This window comes from Cryptomeria japonica, chromosome 4 (assembly GCF_030272615.1).
Source record: "Cryptomeria japonica chromosome 4, Sugi_1.0, whole genome shotgun sequence".
NCBI lineage: Eukaryota > Viridiplantae > Streptophyta > Pinopsida > Cupressales > Cupressaceae > Cryptomeria > Cryptomeria japonica.
Genome location: NC_081408.1, coordinates 520,784,029 through 520,805,424, shown reverse-complemented (window position 1 = coordinate 520,805,424; position 21,396 = coordinate 520,784,029). Strand labels below are relative to the sequence as shown.

General features: G+C 33.6%; 1 protein-coding gene across 2 annotated transcripts in view; it reads right to left on the bottom strand.

Annotated features, from left to right (window-relative positions):
- Positions 1-586: 586 nt before the first annotated feature.
- The window catches only part of LOC131050225 (CMP-sialic acid transporter 5), a 42,113-nt gene continuing 21,303 nt past the window's right edge, over positions 587-21,396 (bottom strand). The window contains exons 4-15 of one of the 2 annotated variants that reach the window (XM_057984408.2): positions 18,980-19,057; positions 18,218-18,262; positions 17,953-18,012; positions 17,482-17,604; positions 16,866-16,943; positions 16,195-16,264; positions 10,630-10,737; positions 10,275-10,408; positions 10,098-10,177; positions 3,398-3,446; positions 1,349-1,415; positions 587-1,197 (exon numbers count right to left, since the gene is read on the bottom strand). In XM_057984408.2, the coding sequence (XP_057840391.1) occupies positions 1,362-1,415; positions 3,398-3,446; positions 10,098-10,177; positions 10,275-10,408; positions 10,630-10,737; positions 16,195-16,264; positions 16,866-16,943; positions 17,482-17,604; positions 17,953-18,012; positions 18,218-18,262; positions 18,980-19,057 (879 nt within the window). In that variant the 3' untranslated portion in view covers positions 587-1,197; positions 1,349-1,361. The remainder of the gene's footprint in view (positions 1,198-1,348; positions 1,416-3,397; positions 3,447-10,097; positions 10,178-10,274; positions 10,409-10,629; positions 10,738-16,194; positions 16,265-16,865; positions 16,944-17,481; positions 17,605-17,952; positions 18,013-18,217; positions 18,263-18,979; positions 19,058-21,396) is intronic. The other variant, XM_057984407.2, reaches the window with a different exon arrangement.

Below are 21,396 nucleotides of genomic sequence, written 5' to 3'. Positions count from 1 at the left end.
TTATTAATTGGAAGATCTTATAACTTAATTGCAAATATATAGCTACTCAAAACAGTATCGAATGATTGCATTCTACTGTTAATTATTCTTGTCTGAAGAATTAAATAATATGAATTAGACAATTATTAAAATCTGCAAGGGTTTGTTGGAATCGCAATCAACGAACACTCAAATGATGCTTTTGAGAGCTATCGAGAAGAAGATGAGTAATGAACCAGTTCAGAAATTGAAACCCTTGCAAATAAAAATAATGCATGACAATTTTAAACATTGTATCTCAAAAAAATCATTATCTTCCGTGCAAAGGTAAAAATCATTATCTTCTGTGCAAAGGTTGAAGTCCTATGAGAGAGATTCTATCATTTTGGATATTCTTTGTAGTCTCCATCCTCTAAAATGTAAAATTGGAACACTTCCGATAATTTGGTAGACTCCATTACCCAAATGCGATATACTTCTGAAGTTGATCAGTGAAATAGTTCCAATAGAATTAGTTTTCCCTGCATGATAGTTGATGAATCTCAATTTTTAACCAATTTCAGTTCAATTTCGACTTGAACACAACTCGATGATTTAGTAAAGAAAGTGACTGATAAAAACAATCCATAAATCATAACCCGATGGAAAAAGGAGTTCATTGGCATGAACAATTCAACCACAGATTCGGGCAGAAAATGGAGAATATTCCACATTCAGAAACCTACTCAAACGTACTTGGAAACAATTGAAGCCATAAGGATTCATGGGAAAGGCATTAATGCAAGCCCTTTTCATTACTATCTCCCAGTGGAATATTCCTAGAGCTCAATGTGTAATTTCACTCCATCAAGCTATTAACTCTCATGTATCCAAAAATTTAAAGTTGCAATCATGTTTCTCTCAAACAATGAACCATCTGTCTTCGGTGGCAAGCCTTAGCAATGGAGCTATGATTTACAATTACCCTTTGACATGGGATTTGAATGTTATTCCATTACATCTCGTAACATTCTGCATGTTCTAAAAGTGAACCATGTAGGAGAGCTCAGCAGAGATTCTCCACGGAAAAACTTTGCTCACCTTTCTAGAATTAATATAAGAATAAGAATATATTAGAGCTGGATATGAAATTACAGCTGCTTATTGTTACAAAATGAAGAAATAATTGACCTATATTGTACCAAAAATTAAAGTCAAAAAAATCAATCTATTGATTGCCTGCACAAGAAAACAAGCAACAAAAACTTGTTAGAAATATAATAAATATTCAAGGCTTTATTGCACTTACTATTCGAGAAACATGTGATATCTCCTATGATGAGTATATGTACAACCACAACTAACATTTTGAACTTAGAATACAACATACCTAACCCTGAGTCTCAGGTGGGCAGAAGTGGTTCTTTTTCATTCAATGTTACAATGCTATGACTGGCCTGTAAGACCAATCAAGTTAATAGTAAGTTCCTATTCTGTTTTTCTAAATGTGCTCAAGATAAAAATAAAAATGTAACATTAATTGCAGGAAGAAAGCAACTGAAAATGCACAAAATATAGCATTGTGGCAAATCATATTTACAAATCATAAATGCATAATGAAGGTATCTTAACAAATATGTCTCAAGCACCATCTACTCAGCTTGCTAAGTATAGATAACTACAATAGACTTCTGAAAATGAAGTAATGCTATACACGGATGCCTACTGAGAAAAGAGTGGCATCTGAATCAAACCAGCTTTAAAATCACTGTTAGAAGTTTGTTATAACCATCCTTTCTTATTCTATAATTAACGCAATATATGAATTGCAAAATCATTCTTTCTTTCATTGTTTCTCAGGAAAATAAATAAATTTAATATTAAATCTTAAAATAACAGGTGAGCTAAATGCCAATATACGCTACATATGGAACTAAGAAAAAAATTCTTTGAACAATCAAATAGATTAAGTGACTTCTTTATCAGATAAAAATCAACAAGCGTAACATATATCATAAATATGTAGATAAAGGAGCTATATAAAAGCAGACCATATTCACCCACCAGACTTGTAGGAATCTCAAGTTAAAAGGTATAGATCCATCTATTTTGATGGCATCATATGGATTGAAACGTCATAGTGGTATCAAGTATCAACTATTGGCATTGCAGTTACAGAGTTGTGATATTGCTTGTTTAATAAGTTATATCTTTTTGACATTTGAAATAAAGAAATTTATTGTAGATCGTATGCACGGGAAGTCAAAAAGCAAAGTTTCATATGGATTATAATCTTATACGCATAGTTTCCATGTGAATACACACAAGATGTCCATGTGGCACTTAAAAACAGTACCCAACAGAGTAAAACCTAAAATATAAATGAACTGATATAAATTATATCATTGCCTTTTAATGGTTTCATTCAAAACCAATGGGAAACTCAGACTAGAAACTCCTGAAGAGAAAGATACGATTAAAAACCTTTATATTTTGGAGGACTGGTGTTGCAGGTAGACAGTACATAAGAGATAAAAGGTTGGGCGATGTATCATTATCATGAATGAAATCATATCTTAGTTGAAGTTGCATATCTTATTCTCCATAAATGTAACATTGGAAATTTTTTATTTGACTGTTCAACTTTGCAAATGACTTCTTGATATCCATTCAAGAGTCCAGGCCCATAAAGGATTTTTTGATGCCAACAAATTCCACTTATTATGCTATTGATAAATATGGCTGTACAGATTGCAATGGGTATAGAGAAACCCCTACTCATCAAATTTCCCCCAGAAATGAAGGGCATTAAATTAAAAAAACTAATCAATTCCAGGGATTAAGTAAAGACAACTTTCTGTAGTTCCATAGCAAAAAGCTGTAGGATGACCATCTTCTTTCCTTGGAAGCCAAATTATGACAATTACCACACAACAGATCAGGAGATTGTTTAGTATTATTACTCACAAGAACATTTATAGAATCATCATTTTTTTAGGATTTCACTACAAATTGCATATCAATTACCATTGTACATGAGCAAAAGCTCAGGCATAAAGAAGAAAAAAATTAATATGAATGGCATAGTTTTTCTTAGTCTAAAGTTTGCCTTGATATATATAGCAGTGATATAAATCTAGAGATTCAAAATGTCTGCATTAAAATAAATCTAAACCAATTAATGTCAAAACCTCGTCATCATCATCATCAGACAATGCACCCTTGCATTCATTTTACACTATGTTCTAACTAGCATAAAATTTTGATATGCTACATTTCTAACAGAATGGATATGACAAAACCATCTTAAACGAGGATATCCACCATATACCCTTGGTCGATATCGCTAGCTCATTCACAGATCTAATAAATTTTAATCTAATCTTCCTTGCATCATCTCACTTTCATCAAACGATTTAATAGCCAAAGGAATACTTACATCTTCTGTAGCTCCAGCTGTCATGTTTATGAAGGATGACTCTTTTGGTCTGCAACATTCAAAGATCAATAGATTAGAAATGTACAAAATGACTGTCTTCCAACTTACTAAATAAAACCTTTCTAAATACAATTATTTATGCTTCCGATTTCCATAAAAATTTGTTCAATATTTTTATGAATGAGTTAATCAAATAATTTAAAATTTTCCTTCTCCATCATATCCAAAAAAAGTGGGATGACTAAGGATAAGTCAAACATCCTCTGAAAACATAATCAGATAACTGGTTAAATAAAAATTGAGACACTAAGAGAAAGGCAGAACCAGCCAATGAGGCAAAAAATTAATTCATTGCCTTCGGAGTGACCTTCCATAGACTTGACACAGCAGTAGCACTACACAACAGATCACTAGTTGCAGCACAATATAAAAGGAAGTTCAGAGGAATTTAAAAAACTTATACAAGGACAAACAACGAGCTCCACGTAATATGGATTTGGAAAACCGGTTCAAGAGAGATAAACCGAGCACATGAAAAGCCAAAATCAAATTATCTTCAGAATTCAAACTAGTTGTTTTGAAAGATCTTGTCTGGACAACAAAAGTAAAAGCAGCACATACAACAATCTAAACTTGACAACAATGAAATACATATGAAGAAAATGCAAGGGAAACAAAGAAAATGCGTATCACAGTACAATATGTGGTAAATGGAAATAAAATTACAAGGAACTTACTGAATATTTGATGATTAATAAAAGTCCTAAATTTGGTTGTCACAGAAATTTAAATGGAAGTTGTGTGCTGATTAACACTTCATTTTAATCTGTCTTATTTTCTCTTTGTTCTACCCCTATTTGTGCATTTGACCCTATTCACTCTAATAACCAATCTGAGAAATTTCTAGTTGGGTCCCCTGTGTTATCTGTTGCCTAAGGGTGACATTAAAACTGTTTTTATCTAAAAATCCTAGTGAGATTGGTTGAGAATAATAAATGGGGCCAATGCACAGTGATATGGCCACGTCTAAATGTGTATAACAGAATTAGGGGGCCATCAAAATCACATTCTTAGGCAATTTGGGTGGTAGGTTATATATTTTATAAGGAGTAGGACCATGGGTGCTCAAACCAGCATATAGATACGAAGTGACAACCTGAATAGGGGTATACTATGCACTGCGTATGGTTTGTATCAAGGTGAATGCCTATTTCATGTAATGATATCAAACCCAGCTCCTTAGGGAAGCCCCCCTTGGTTTAACAAAGCCACAAGTTAAAATTTTACCCACCTCAATAAATTGGTCCAGTGTTGCCCAACCTGAACATAAGTTTGTGTTTATCTTCCCAAATTTGACACCCCTGGCTCTTGTGAGAAAATTTGGCTTTAGGGATTTGGGGCCCACAACTTTGGGAACCAACATGTTCTTTTGTATACCTTCCCACAAGACAACATTTGGCTCCTGAACAACTACAAAGATAACAATTTCCTCATTTATAATATGACAAAAAAAACATCCACAACCTATTTGTAAGATTAAATGGTCTCTGGACAAGTTTTCAAGCTGAGGTAGAGAAGAACAAGAATAGATTATCTTCCTACCAGACACTGATGAAAGAAGTATAGATGTGCATACAAAGGTGCATAAAACAGCCATAACTTTCAGTTCCAAAAATGTATAGTTCTCATAATCGTCCTTGAGTTAAGTTTGATCTTATTTGCATCTGTGCAGTTAGAAAGGCTTCAAAACTGAAAATCTTGCATTGTGACTAACTTTCCCATATCTTATGACTTTTCCAGATAGTTCTCAACTGACTTGTAACACAAATCATACACCCAGTTCCTACATTGATGTATAGCACCTCATGGTATAACATGGAAATGTCCTCGTGAGTTGTACCCCATCATACAGCATACTAAAGTTATGCCAATTGGTGACAGGATAGCAAGCTTCCTTAAAGTTAACACTGCCTCACCTAAGTACCCACATCATCGCCCAAACAAAGATGCTTCAAATACTACTGCATTTACCCCTGCCAATCTAACATGGGTGAAACCCATGACATGCTGCACTAGGGGAAGGGGTAACCGGACACAGACCACTTTCTAACTTCTTAGATTCACTAGTATTTCTATGTATGTATTTGATTGCTACTAATAATCACGGAAAAGTTCAGCAATTATTCAGCTCATATAATCCTGTTGATAACATAACTTGGTAGATAGATACAGATGCTCAGAATATCTATAAAATAATTAAAATTGTGTAACACAGTAATTCATATAAGCTACTGCAATTTTTGAATTTCCATGAAAGTGTTGTTCTCGTATATGATATGCAAAACATAATCAGACACTGAGCAAATTTAGCTGAAATAAAAACTTTTAAATAAATAGGTTACACTTGGTGATGTCTAATGCGACAGAAAAGTTCAGCAATTATTCAGCTCATATAATCCTGTTGATAATATAACTTGGTAGATAGATACAGATGCTCAGAATATCTATAAAATAATTAAAATTGTGTAACATAGTAATTTATATAAGCTACTGCAATTTTTTGAATTTCCACAAAAGACTTCTTCTCGTATATGATATGCAAAACATAATCAGAAACTGAGCAAATTTAGCTAAAATAAAAAAATTAAAATACATAGGTTACACTTGGTGATGTCTATAGGTTACACTTGGTGATTTCTAATGCCTAAGTTTGGACTTTCATGAATTTCAAGCTGATCAAATGCTGTTCACGTGGTTGAAAATAAAAGAATGAAAGAAATAAATTATATTAATGTCCATCAATGACCAAAAGTAGGTCAATGGGACTCAAGAGTACACTAGTCTAAGAAAGTCGAGGAGAATCTGAGAGGGCCCCACATGGGAAGAACCAAAAACAAAATGAAAGCAAAAGGAGACCACCAACTAAGGTGGTCAAAAAACTAATACAAATAGCCAAGTAGAGGGAACAAGAACCCCAATGAGCTTGAGCTGAGAAATAGAACGACATAATCTCATTAAATATAACTATAAACCAGAAATGGAGTCATTGGTTTCATCACCAATCACTGTGACGGCGGTCATTCAGGAGTGCCTAAAGCTGGGAGGGCTAAACAAGGCACTCCCCATAGAATCACATCAAACATCCAAGGCCGAAGGATCTCCTGTATTAGTGAAGAAGCTCATAATATGTGTCTATCCCCATGGTTGGGAGGGTGACCAAAGAGGAGTAGACCTATGTTGTCGGGGAGCTGAATCATGCCACCAAGAACTAGAACCGCAATGATGAAGAGGAACGTGCTAAGGTAAAAACTGTGTCAGAGTGTGAAGTAGTGGTATCTAAAGGCCATTTAGAGTTGTCAATCTCTTGGATGTGTTGGAAGAAGGATGCAATCAACCTCAAACTTCTAGGATCCATACAGACCCCTTGCAAGGATCTGCACCAAAGGGTGACGGCCTCTTGTAGATAAAAGGCCAAGCATTGCTAACCCAAATATCTAAAGGAATTAAAGAGTTTGTTGTCTGAGTCCTTATAAAGGAAATAACATCTCTCCTATATCTCATAGTAAATGGGGCATCTGAAGATAAAATGCTCCTCGATCTCCACTATTGGAGGAAACAAAGACGAAAGATCCAATCTTGGAGAAGAAAATGATAATCTGTCTCAACCCACAACAGATGGGAAAACACCCTCAGTCAGCCAAGAGAAAACCTCAAGTCGTCTGACCAATGTCTTGGAGATATCGAGGACAATGTAAGATATAGCATCTTCCCCTTGTGAGAAATATTTTACTTAAAAAATCAAGCTTTGGTGGAATAGGAGGGCAGATTTAGGTCATTCAGATGTATTGTCTATAGATGTCCCTCCTAACAACTCTAACGATGGTCCCCTTCAAAGGAAAGAGTCAAGTAGGTGCATCCAAGGAATACATGAAAGGAAGAAGCCTTTCAATAGAGATATTGGTAGAAGAAATCTGCTTAATGTACCAACAATGATGTCACCTAATGGAACCCCATGAAGAAATCTGCTTAAATGAACAAAAATCTTAAGTGTAGATACCTATCACGACTAGAAGCTATATCACGACTAGAAGCTAAATCCCCAATGGATCTGATTTTTTGGATATAGAAAGTAAATCAGATGAGAATCTCAAGATGCAACAGCTAGGCAGCAAACTCAACCTAGACAAAGCTCTAAGGAATCTTGACAAAACATAGTATGAGCCCAATCAACAGATCACAAGCTAGGCCCCCAAACCTCAAATACATATATTACTATAGGCTTGATGATGTTAACAAAAAGACACATCTTAGAAGAGATATCTTGGAAGGAATCTAAAAACATCAATTCTCCAAAATAGAGGCAAACCCATGCAAAGACATGAATGAGAAGCAAGCTTCATATTGATGAAGGGACCAAAATATTAGACCCCCAAGTATGTGTACATAGCACACAACAATGAAGACATCCTCAAGAGGAAAAGGCCCCCTATGAACCTGAAGTCACATGTATCCAGAGTGGACATCAAAGGCTATCAGTGAAACTCTATATCTAAGGTTATTGTAAACGAGTTAAGGCAACCCTCTTGAACAATGAACACCACTAAATCTACAAGTCTCACAGCAAGTGAAGACTCAAAAGTAACTAACTAATGATAGGAGTAATAGATCATTCAAGGCTTTCATGGGCCTTAGTAAGGAAGATGAAATCTTGGGAAGCAATAACACCCTAAAGAGTCCCTAAAGAAGACCATGTAGCACCATTGCAATTCCAACAAGTAATGGAGATGCCATTGCCACCCATTGAGATCCGAGGACCTCATCATGCTGACAATTTAGGGTGTGACCACCCAAATGGTTAAGAATCACAAATTACAGCCCTTCAATCCCTAATAATAGCCCAATTGTTTTCTTTCCTATTAGACACAACCTAAATAGTAGCTTTTCAAAGCTATTCCATCTAGGATCCTGTCAGATCTACATTAACATAGATTTTCTGACCAAGGAAACTGAGTTTCCTTTTTGCTTGAAGAATTCGCAAATGCTCTCCTACAATCCTAAATTGAATGAAAGGGTGTTGTTTGATACTGTCCAAGCATTGTTGAAGGAAACATAATTCAAGTCCAAAAATTTAAGCAAGAATGTGCGACCTACTCGTAAGGTCAACTAGTTTAGGGAGGCCATGAACACAAAGTTTAGTATCTTGGTTTGACGTACCTTTTCTTTTTCAAACTTTGCTTGGACAGCTATTTGCACAGCTAGAGGTGCTTTCTTCCCATTAACCACTTGGACCCACAAAATTTGTTCGTCAACCTGAATAACCATGGTTTCTTGTAGAAGATGCTTGTGCTGATTCACTATCTCTAATTGCTTGTTTTTAACTTCTAAAACTACTTCAATATGTTTTTGGCAGCATGGAGAATCCATTGGAGTGGCTGACCGCTGGGGTAAATTCAAGTTTAGTAATCCTTGCTGTCAAATCAACAACAATATTATCTTTCCCCTGCAACTGCAACCTTAACAGTTGACAAAGGATCCCAGATTTCAAAACCTGGAACCTCAATTCCTGATACCCAACAATAAGTGCTAGCATCTTTCAATTTGGGAGTCAACACCTTGTGATGACATGGAGTTAAACATTCCTGTGTTGGAGGGAGCAGCATTCTACTCCATTGATTATTTTTCTGGTAATGCTGAAATGTGCCCTAACTGTTGCAACTATACAAAAACAAGCCCATGCAAAAATCCATTAGAAAAATCTCAACTTTTAAATTCTACCACAACTTATAAAATGTTCATTTTAGCTGCCCTGTCCGCAATTCTCACAACTGCAACCCACATGACCTGAAAACTTTCAGCTGTTTGTCCTCTATACTAAATGTGATTTTCCCGGGCTGCAATTTTCCTAAAATCCAATCAAATGCCCTTCCTTTGCACTGCCAATTTGCCTAAGCCTTCAAACCTGCAATTTTACCCTTTAGCTATTGCAATAAAAATCTTGCAACTTTTAAACTCCGCTCAATTCAAATGCCGCCAAGATGAAGTTAAACGAGTTTTGGGCATTTATAGACAAAGAATGCAATAAAAAATTAAAGACTATTGATCCTTAGGTTGTTTCACAACATCCAATCAATATTTAATCTACAATTCTCAAATTATTATATTTAATTGCATGTAAAGAGATAGAAACAAAGCTAAGTCTCTCGCATTGACGGTCACTTGATAAACAATGTTGAAATACAGTTACAACACTTGGACAACAAAGGCAAGTATAGTCTATTTTCATATAGATAATCATAAAAGATTTCATTGAGGTAATGCAATTAGCTGCAGATTTTGAGATAGAGTCTTGTAATAAATAAAGAACAATTCTATGCAAGTCTTTACATCACAAACCAGAACAAAGTACCAATATTAGACATCAAAATCTCAAACAAGTAGACCCAAATATGGCATTCAATGCCAAACTTAGAATGCTCATAATTTTTTATGAAGTAACTGCTTCATTTCATTTGCATTGATACATGCCTGAACAATCCACTTCATTTAATAAACAAAACAATTTTGATTAACATACAAAAGATAAAATTAGAAGAAAAAATCGTATTTGACAAGCTCGTGTTGAACGTACAAATTTTGTTCATGTATATCTATTGTGGAAGACAAAACAGGAAGGTATGACAAGCTGAGGGAGAGAATGCACCTGTGGTTATATTGAATGTCCAGCATTTCGACAGCTCCATTTTGCGCCTCGTCCTTAGGCTTTGAGAGAGATGAAAAGAACTGCAGAGAAACATAAAATCACTGAATTCTTCACTTTGAAGTTCACTTCACAGCTTGGTAACACCACAAAGAGGAAAAGATAAAAATTCTGACTAACCTGGTGCATGGAGATGAAAACAATTGAAATCCCCAATATAAAGTTTATGGTTAATGTGTGGCCAAATAGAGCAGCAGAAGCTAAGCCAGTAAATATCGTAGCAACAGTCGAAGAATACTTCTTCAAGATTGTGTCTGCGTCCAACAACATTAACAGAGTTGGAAGGCAGAAGCAGACATTAAAATGATTGGGATGATATGTATAAAAGTTTCCTAAACACAAACAATTGTGCATCCATATACACATTGCTAGAGATTCACTGAATGGTTAAGTGTTCCATATGAACTAAAAATTTGTCTTAGATCATCTGCATTGAAAAAAAGGAGAGAATCTAACAGTTCACTCTTTATTATACCAGCATATTTGAAAAAGAATGATGAAAGAATGCCCTGTGCTGCATTATTAAAAATCAACATCATTGTTGCCTTTGAATGACCCTGGAAGATATTAAAACCGTTTGCCCCTGCAGTTCCAAAAGCAGGTATCAGTACAACAGAAATCAATATACCTGTGAATGAGATTATTATCACATAATGAAATCAAGACATTCAACAAAATACAAAGTACAAACAATCTAAATGGATTAACCAAAAGAGATAATCATAGCAATGAAAATATGTTACCCCTGAAAGTCAACAAAGAGCATCTTCACAAACCCTGGTCGATACCCATTTTGTACGATAGCCTATTAAATAAATTGGAATGTCTTCATCTCTTGAAGATAACTTTTTGCAGACAAGAAACTATATTCCTAATATTCTCATACCAAGATGGCTAGCTCAACATGCTGAATATTTAAACATCAGTAATCTGGGATTCCGTTTGTGGTTCTCCACACATGATTCTGGAATGTTACACATGATTCTGGAATGTTATATCTACTGCTACACAATGTTTCCCTAGCCTAACAATAACAATAAAAGTGGCTCTTGTTACAAAAGTAACATTCTTGGCTATGAATTACTCACTATGTATAGAAAATTCAAAAACCTGATCATAGACATGAAAGGCAGAGATTTGAAAATAAGGATTCCACATTGTACTATATGCACCATGCCTAGTGCTCAATGCAAATGTGGGTCACAACCACTGTCAGCAACTATAAACTTCCTAAGTAAAAGGATGATCCAGCTTGTGTATCCCTTACTCATTTAGCATACATCCTGTGAAATAATTCAAAGAATCTATGTGCACATAAAATACATTGTTCCATTTTGGGTAAAGATAAAATGGATGATATGAATTTAGTTTCAAAGCTTTACAAGCTAATATAATCGAAGTAAAAGGTGGATACTCATGCAAAATTCTTAATCGCCAGTAATATCCAACATGGTTCAGTAAGTATATTTTACAGCACCAACATCCTTCAGTGTTTCCATGTTAAAAAAAACTCTCTAATAATGTTGTCGTCCATCTTCAATGCAGAATAACATGCATAGCAAAAGTTTTCCATAGGTCACCATGAAGGAACAAATCTTGGATCCATTGAGGATCCGTTGAGAAATTTACTTGGCATATAAGTTCATGCAATACTCCAACACCAATATATGTGATCCCTTCTTATTATAGATGGACCAATTGTCTAATATCACTCTAGTGATCTCTATTTTTATCTTGTCAAATATATGCAATACAATCTGTTGGTTCTACAACCTGCTTTCAATATTCTCTAAGGGGTTGTGAACTCTTATGACTAAAAAAATCGAGAGGATGGGCCAATGAATGAGATATAACCAAACAATACTAAGGATATAAAAATAATTTCACACAATCAACTTTCCTATTACCCTCAATGGTTGGACAAGAACACATCACCATACACAAATTCTCTACAGATATATTTCTACAACACATTCACCAAGGATTCAACAGGTTTACAACAATGAAATTATGTATTATTGGTTAGCATCTAATTTATTAACATACAACACCAAAGTATGGTTTTCAATCTACATATTCAACTGGGTAGGGATTCTGAAAAGATTGGTGCCTGCTCCTTGGGAATATAAAGTTCAAAATTTCATAAAAATTTATTATCCTAACAAAATCAGCTCCGTGGTTTAACAATTGAAATGACAGAACCTTACAATGACATAAACCCAAATTATTTGCCACCCAAATTCTACTTATCAATTCTTATCAACACTGCAACCCCAATCTTTAGAAAGACTTATTAACCCCCTTGAAGGCACGCAAATTAAACAAACAAATCTTGCAACAAATGTGCAAGTGAAATTTTCCAATTTTCCTCGAAAATGTACTTTTCTTCAAGAATAAAACAATACAGTAAAGGAGACAACCTGAATGTAAATTTGTATTTATCTCAATTTCAGTAGAGTAAAAACATTATTACAATACATGCCAACAAATTCAGATATCTATTATCCTTTAAAAAAATATTACAAATTTTCCCTCCAAAATCACCCAACCCTTACAAATCTAAAACCTTAACATTATATATAACCCCTTTAGAAAACTCAAGGCCAATGTAATAATATTTCGAAAAAATTAGAACATCACATCCTTGGAAGTCTTCTATTTTCATCCTCCTGTTCATTTGTAATTCACTGTCATTTACCTTGCTTTTATGGGTATAGAAAAACTATAACTGGGTAATATTTGAAATAGCTTCCAAAAGCCATAAATTTTGACCTAATTTCATGTTAGACCTCCTGTTTCTTTTTAATTGAAGACCTCAGAGAGACCTATTGCTCAAAAAATTGCTATGCCTATTTCACCAACTTTTAGACCCAAATTCCATCATTTGAAGTTTGAACCATAGCAGCAAAAATCATTTGGGGAAAAATCAGCAAATCAGAAGTATAAGATTTTATATAAAAATCCGGAAAAACTTGTAAAAAAATTGGATTTTAAAAATGTATATTTTTATTATATTATTAAATATATAATAAAAAAATATTATTATATTTGTATAATAGTATATTATTAATATACTATAATATAATATTAATATATTATAATTATATTATAATTGTTATAATTATTATAATATATTATACTATATTAATATTATAATATAATAATTATAGCATTATAGCATTAGAATATACTATAATAGTATAGTATATATACATTATTATATTATTATATTATATATTATTGTATTATATTATACAATATTAATATTATAATATAATAATTATACCCTATATATTATATTATACAATATTAATATTATAATATAATAATTATACCCTATATATTATATTATACAATATTAATATTATAATATAATAATTATACCCTATATATTATATTATACTTATATTATATATATTATATTATATTAATAGATTATATATATTATTGTATATATTATTATTTAATATAATAATATATTATATTATTAGACATATCTGATTTTATAATAATTTATAAAATAATATTAATTTGAGTAAGGACTATACAGTTCGAATCTAATAATAAAATATAAGGGGGAGTATTGGATGTGATCATTATCTGGTTCCCGCTTCAAGAGCTTTTGTATTAATGGCTAACTGGTTCAGTGTAAGGTGCAGATGTGCTAATGAGACTCGAGAGGAACAGATTGCCTCCCCTTTCCAACTATGATATGATGAGGCACATGATGCCATTATAAAAGTGGTCGGGGCTGATTTTTAGGAAGGAGGCCGTGTACATGATGGGATCGTTTATGAGAGATTCCTCTCCTTTTCAGTTCAGGTTTTAAGATACACTCTGTGAGATGTGTGTATTGCTGGCAAGACTATGCCTAGAGACAATCTGAATGTTGTTTGTGAGTCTATGAACCGCCTCCAAGTGATGCCTGAATCCAATGTAACGTTAGGCATTATGGACTTGAAAAAGGTAAAGATGCAAAAAGCTTGGGATCTTTTTAAAAAGGGAGTTGAGAAAAGAAACAATGTTGATGATTTCAGGGCATTTATGTATGCCAATTGTGGTCTTCTACCACAAGAGGCTGTAGATAGGATGTTGGAAATTGGTGCAGGAATAAACTTTTTCTACCACAAATACTAGGCCTCCTGCAAACCATGTAACTGGTTTTTATTTAATATAGGGAGCTAGCCCACTTGGTAGTGCTTATCTAAACACAATAATAATAAAGTATAATATTAATTTATTATATATGATTATATTAATATATCATAATTATATTATTACTATATTAATATTATATAGCAATATAATATATTAATATAATAGTATATATACTATTAGAATTATGTTATTTAATATACTATTGTATTATATTATTATTTAATACAATAATTATATTATAATACTAAACAGGTCTGATTTAATAATAATTTATAAAATAATATAAATTTGAGTAAGGACTATACAGCTAAAATAATATATCTACCTGGTCGATCCAATCAGTGTCAAACTCGGAGCTTAAATTTTCCCTACTTCTATCGACGCAGTTTCCCCCCATATTTTTCGACGAGGGTTTGGGGGCAGCGCCCCCAAGGTGGGGTCAAGGGGCATCTACCCCCTGACCCTAATTTTTCTCATTCTCAAGCGAAGGTTGTAGTGAACAAAGACGATACCATTCATTGAGTTGCTATAAAAAACTAACCACAAATCGTCAACAAGAATTTTCATCTCAACCTGATTTGGGTGAACTAAGACACCAAATGGGACAAAAAGTGGGATGAAAGCAAGATATTTTAAAAAAAATTTAAGAATAGGCATGGACCGGGAATTTCAACATAGGCTCCAACATAATCTACTAGAAAAGAGTTGTACTTTGCAAAGCAGAAATGGTATCTTGTTGAATGCATTGATACCTATGTTGTTGAATCAGAATTGCATATAGATATGACACACCAGGTTGACAAAAATATTGGGGTTCAGTAGATTCTAGGTGCATTCATAGAAAAAATTATAAAAATCATATTTGCCGCCTAAAAATAGGAATTAAGTTCAGAATACCACATATCATGTATTGTATTTAACAAAAATTTAAACAACCATAAATACTACAAATCAGAAGTACAGTATACTATGTTGATATCAATTTGTCAAACTTGAATGTCATGATAGATATTTATTATTCGTTGCTAAATGTCCAAATAATACAATCAGTAATCAACATCATACAGTTCTTCATCGAGACCCACACCCTAAGAAGTCACAAATAACTATATATACGGATCAGACAAAGCCTTGTTTGCTTCAAGATTCAGTTGAAGCTCTACTTGGGAGTAAATGAGAGGGTGGTTGGTCTTCTTACTTCCGTGACTTATTCAGATGGTGTTAATATTATCTCTGAAAATGTGTCTCATCCTATCAAGAGAAGTTTGGGGGATAATTCAATAATCGTATGAAAAGGTGCCTGTTAAGGAACACCTTTTTTCTCTTTTGGTCTCGAGCTTGGCAACTAAAGATGGAATATTTGCAAAAAAGGATTTATGTTCATCCATGACAAATGGCACAGCAGATGGCAAAATACAGAGCTCCCTGAAGAAATTTGGTTTCAAGCTACTGTGAAATGTTAGTATTTCTGGTGCTTCTGAGCTGTTAACTCTATAGTTTTCATAACCCTAATAGGTGGGATGTTGCTGGTCTGATGTATTTCTAACTTTCTGCTGTTTGCTCCTCATTGTTCCATGTTGTTGTAGCATCTCTGCTTCTCATTTTGGTCTTAAAAAGGTGAGGCCCTTTCAAAATCACTATTTCTAATTCATAGCTCAGAGCAAAAGCAAATAACCATCATCTAAAAATTGTGTAAATATGAATAAATACAAATACCTGTTAAAATTGGAAAATTGCTAACTAAAAAATTAAAGCAGTAGCCAATGCATGTATTGAATAGGGTTGCACTTGAAGACTGATTTATTATATGGTACTTTCATTTCCAAAGCAACGACCTTTTAAAAAAACATTTCAATAGATAAGCAAGGCAAGCAATGCATACCTTTGTATATGGTCATTATAAGAATGGCAATAAAATTGAAGAAAGCCCCATAGCCATACAAAAACAAGTTCTGCAAATCAAAAGCTGGCAAAGCTCAGAGCCGCCTCTCAAAACTGAACCAAAAAAAAAATTAAAATAAACTATCCTAAATCTTAAGACAACGCTAAAATTCCAGCCAGATCCTATCAAATGCATATTTCTTACTTCATCTTGCCAATTTTTAAATATCTGATAGCCATATTTGTTAGTCAAGTTGAGATGATCTTTCTCCAGTTAACCTAACCCATATAACTAAAAATAATTATGATTATAATTCAATCATACTCATTTAATATATAAATCTCCAAATTTCTTGATTAACAGTATTAACTGCAAGGTCATAACTGGCAACTCAGATGTGAACATAAGGCTCCTTGTTTACAAATGCAAACCATATCCAGATTTTGTATGTACTTGTTAAATTATAAAAGCACAGTTACGGACAAATCTCATGGTCAAGTGACATACCAAAGCTAGTATTTCTTTCAATGATGAATCACGAAAGTAAATGGCTAAAATATGTTCACTTCTTAGAAGGATGCTGGAGATTAAGATCAAACATTCACCACAGATTCAAAATTACGATGTCCTAAATATCCATTCAGGGTGCAAAATCACTAGAAATGGTTCACCTGAAGGTAGATGCTTGTCTCAAACTGGCTCTTTAGAGCATATTCATTAAAAACCGAAGCCAGAGAAGGAACCGTTACCTGCAGTATTACCAAATAGATAAGGACGTTATCATAAGAGATTACAATCATGACAAAATAATAATTTTGTAGTTGTTTATGCAAGCTGAAAGGCAGTTACATAAAATAATTAGTCACATAAGAAAATCCTGGAGTGAAGAAATTTAACTTTAGTATTTTGGATTTTCTAAATTAAAAAACTTCTGATATGTTTATCATTATCGGAAAGGGAAATTACACTATAAACATTTTAAAATCCAAGTGGAAAGGAATCCATATAAAATCACTGTTAATGGAAAGGAATGATTAAATAATTAACCGCAGACAACGATATAGGGTGTAATCTAGCTAGAGATTAGCTTGATCAGTTTCACTAAAATAATATAAAAAGCCAATTATTCCTAATAAATTTTCACAGCTGCTTGAGGACGTTATCATGAATACTTACCAACGAACAGTAAAGAATATGTTTATACAACACATAAACTTCTACCTGAAAATATTGCTTAGAGAATGCAAGTGGAAATGAACAGGAAATACAAAGATGCCAACAACTTACAAAAATTAATGTATAGATATATGCACCAGCTGCAACAGGAAGCCCTAGTGCAGTGGTACCCTCGGGCAGTGAACGAAGTTGATTCACAGTTATCCCAATAAGTAACAGAGCCAGTGCCTCCCACTGTCAGAAAGAATAAAAAATTATCACTAAATTACAAAGAAATCAAAGCTCAAATCCTTAATCAAGTTCCCAATCAATCTGAATTAACCACTCTCCATGGAAACACAAATCGCTCCAAGAACCTAAGGAAGCCATTAAATAATCATTTTCCCAAGTAGAGACAAAAAATGAGGCTAGATTCCCTGATACTTTGATCTGTACAGTGGACATATCCACTTTTCTTTACAAGCAATGGCAACTAATTACTGAGTCTAGCAATTGGTAAGGATAACTGAACAAACAAAATAATCTCAAACATTTAATAAAATACAATCAAAAAGGTAAAAAACAAAATATGGTAACACTCACCTGCATTATTGAAAACCTTCGCCGCATGACAACTTTTAACAGCAGTGCAATAACAAGAACCTGCAAAAACCAGAACAGCAATATAATACATTAAAAAAGAATACACCTTTTTTACATCTTATATGCAAATGATTTTAACAATAATCTGGTCAACCAAGATACAGGATCTCCTTTCATACGTAAATAAAAAATAATCATTTTCTCACTAATAACATACAGATTTGGATGAACCCCATTCGGTAAATCTTGAATGAAACTAATTTACCTTTGAGTTACTAAGCATCTTCACTGTTGCTGGATTGAAATAAAGCTGCAGAAATAAGATCATCGAGATAAGTTCCAAATCAAGACATAAAAACTGTCCTTGTTTGTTAATTTTGATTTTCCATTAACAAGGGAAAAGCAGAACTATTTCTGTCTGCAAAACACACACACTGTAACAGAGATGGTTTGAACAATGTAGGAGCTCAACTTGGTACATACACAATTCCCAAAATGATTCTTGGAGACTCATTTGTGTCAAGAATAAAAGGAAAAAAAACCTAGAAAAATATTCGATTTCATCTATAAGCACTTAATGCAGAATCATCAATCAGTTCAAGCAGAAAAATAATGTTCAAGGTTTACAATATAGAAATCCCTTCACCAAAATTTAAGGCTTACGATTTTGAAAAACATCTGGCTTCACAAGCAAATAATGCAATTGTTTGGAATTGTAACCAAAAAATTGGCAAAACTAAATTATGGTACAAAACAATAGCTCAAGTTAGCATATGGCTCATATGCCATACTCCTGAGAAGAAAGCATTGCACTAACATCAGATTGAACCAGAAAATGTAGAAGAAAGAGATAAAATATTAACACAAAATGGGAGAAATCAATATAGAATAGTAATATAAAATGCTGCAACTTGCAACTAGTAAAAATCCAATTGGAGATTTCAATGTTTAAGAAATAACAAGAAAGTGATTAGATTATCCATGTGTCAAATAATATTCAAAAACATAAGGTTTTGAGAACACTCACTTGCATGATGAACTTCAGATAATTATTAATAGCATACAGAAATGCTGGGACTGCGAGAAGATAATTTGCGCGAGCTGCCTGCATACAGATGTTCAAAAAAGCTGCTAAGGATCTAAGAAAATATCATACCAATCATGTAATTTCAAACTGCAAAGTAGAAGATAGTAATAAAATGGAACCAGAGTGTAACTGGCATCAATGTGTTACAATTATAGCCCAATGTAGTTTTAAAAAAAAAACACTACCATAGCTACACAGCTTGTTAACTGGCATACATAGGCTCTAGCATATAGAAATTTGGCCAAAAAATCAGCAGCTACAAAAATTAAAATTAGCAATACTTCTTTACATTATTGTAATGTCCCTTTTTTTAATTTGTTTCTTTTTCTTCCTTAAATATGATAAAATCTCACTCACAGCAAAACTTGCAGTCAATTATCAATAAGAATTTTCTGATTTTATTACTAACTTAATGGTTGCTGTTAAATTTGGTTTTTGCTATTTTGGACACTCAGAAATCAGCTTAGATTTATGTCAAATATTTGCTCTTATAGAATTACCAAATTACTTTTAAGTCTGCAGCAGTTTGACACACTGAATTGCCTCGGAAAATAACTTCCAATCTGCTTCAGGCAGGGGTTTTCATCCTTTATTTTCAGGCCTAGAGGGGTTCCGTCATCAGGTTGTTAGACACAATGTCTACTCCATAGGAGATAAAATCAAATATATATACAGATGTCCTCAATGATGCCACCCTTCATTAGTCTTATAGCAGAAAATTAATTTTTAATTTAACTTTTGTCCCTCATAAGAACACATGCTGTCGATAATTTGGTTTAAACTGTTTTTTCCTTCATAAAACATCTTAATGAATGGCAGCAATCTGCAGGAGAAAAAATAAGCACTTTGGAGTGAAAAGGCTGCCCCCATTTAAAAAAAATTAAGGAGGGGGCATTACAATGACCTTATCCTACTTTAGTTGCCTCGCCATCAACATTCAACAATAATTAAAAATGAGTTTTTCAAGACTCCAACTAAGACGACAAGAAAAGACATCCAAGTTGTCAACACGAGGTCAATCATCTACTTAGGCTGCTTCTCTCCCAAGTTCAAATTTTGGTTCAAAATATATACCATTGCTAAAGTTTTTCTGCAATGACTGTAGGTTAATAATATGAAATTTGATGCCCGCAATCTCTTTTGTCTACATTTAACTCAATATATGGTATCCGCCTTGGGTTTTTCTGCAACCATTCTATCTTGTAAAAAACATATATGACAAAAATGCATAGTTATCAGGTCCAAAACTTTGACATAAATGGGAAAAGAAAAAAATTAGTATAAGTCTAAAAACTGATTGACCATTACAATATAATAATATTTTAATACCCTCCCTTATTGGTCAATCTCCTTGCACTCAACAAATTTGTCGAGACCCAATGGCTTCGTAAGATTGTTTGAAGTTTATCCTCTAGAGAACAAGACTGCAGGATAACTGATCCATCTTCTACAAGTTGTCTGATGAAGTGACGATGTAGTTCCACATGTTTGGTATGCTTGTGGAAGACTGCATTCTTGCCAAGTTTGAGCAAGCACCCCTTTGGTTGTCACAAAAAAAGGGGGAAGGCTCTACTTGAAGCATCTTCATGTTTGAAGCATCCTTCTAAGCCATACTACCTCACATGCTAGTTTTACTGTTCCTCAATATTCTGCTTCAGTCAAGGAGAGAATGATCTTCTGACTCTTGCTTCTTGTTGGTCCATGTGACTGCACCCATGCCAAGGATGTAAACATATCCGAAAGTGGAATTTTTCATTCTAAATTTGTCAAGCAAACTCTTGGCATATTTGGACCAAGAAATAAAAATGCTGTCACCTATTTGTCATGCTTCTACACCTAGACAATAATGTAGAAGATCTAAATCGGTTATGTCAAAAGCTTTACTAATATCAGAATTGATCTGATCAAATAGCACTTACCTCACTACCTGTAATAACGATATCATCCATGTATAGGACTAGAAGAATGTCATGGCCCCCACCTAAGAAATAGTATAAAAACCTTAGAAAATTTGTCTTATTTATAAGACATCACAAATTTTAACTTTTTGGCAGTAATCAAGGATTGACACTAGCAATCACACTGGCAGTTATTAATTAACTCGGCAATTAAGCCATTATATCAAACAAATAACAAATTAAATATATATGATTGCCACTCTTATTCTGGTTGTCAATCCCTGTTGTGATGTATTCACACATCACCCCATTGCAAATGGGGACCCCTGCTTTTTTGCTTTCTAGGGTTTGTTTTCTGGGTTTCTAGGGTTTTGTCTATTAGCCTTTGCATTTTGAGTGCTGTCAGGGGAATCACTGGATAGCAGGCTCTGCTTGAGATAGGATGAGTCAGTGGATGCT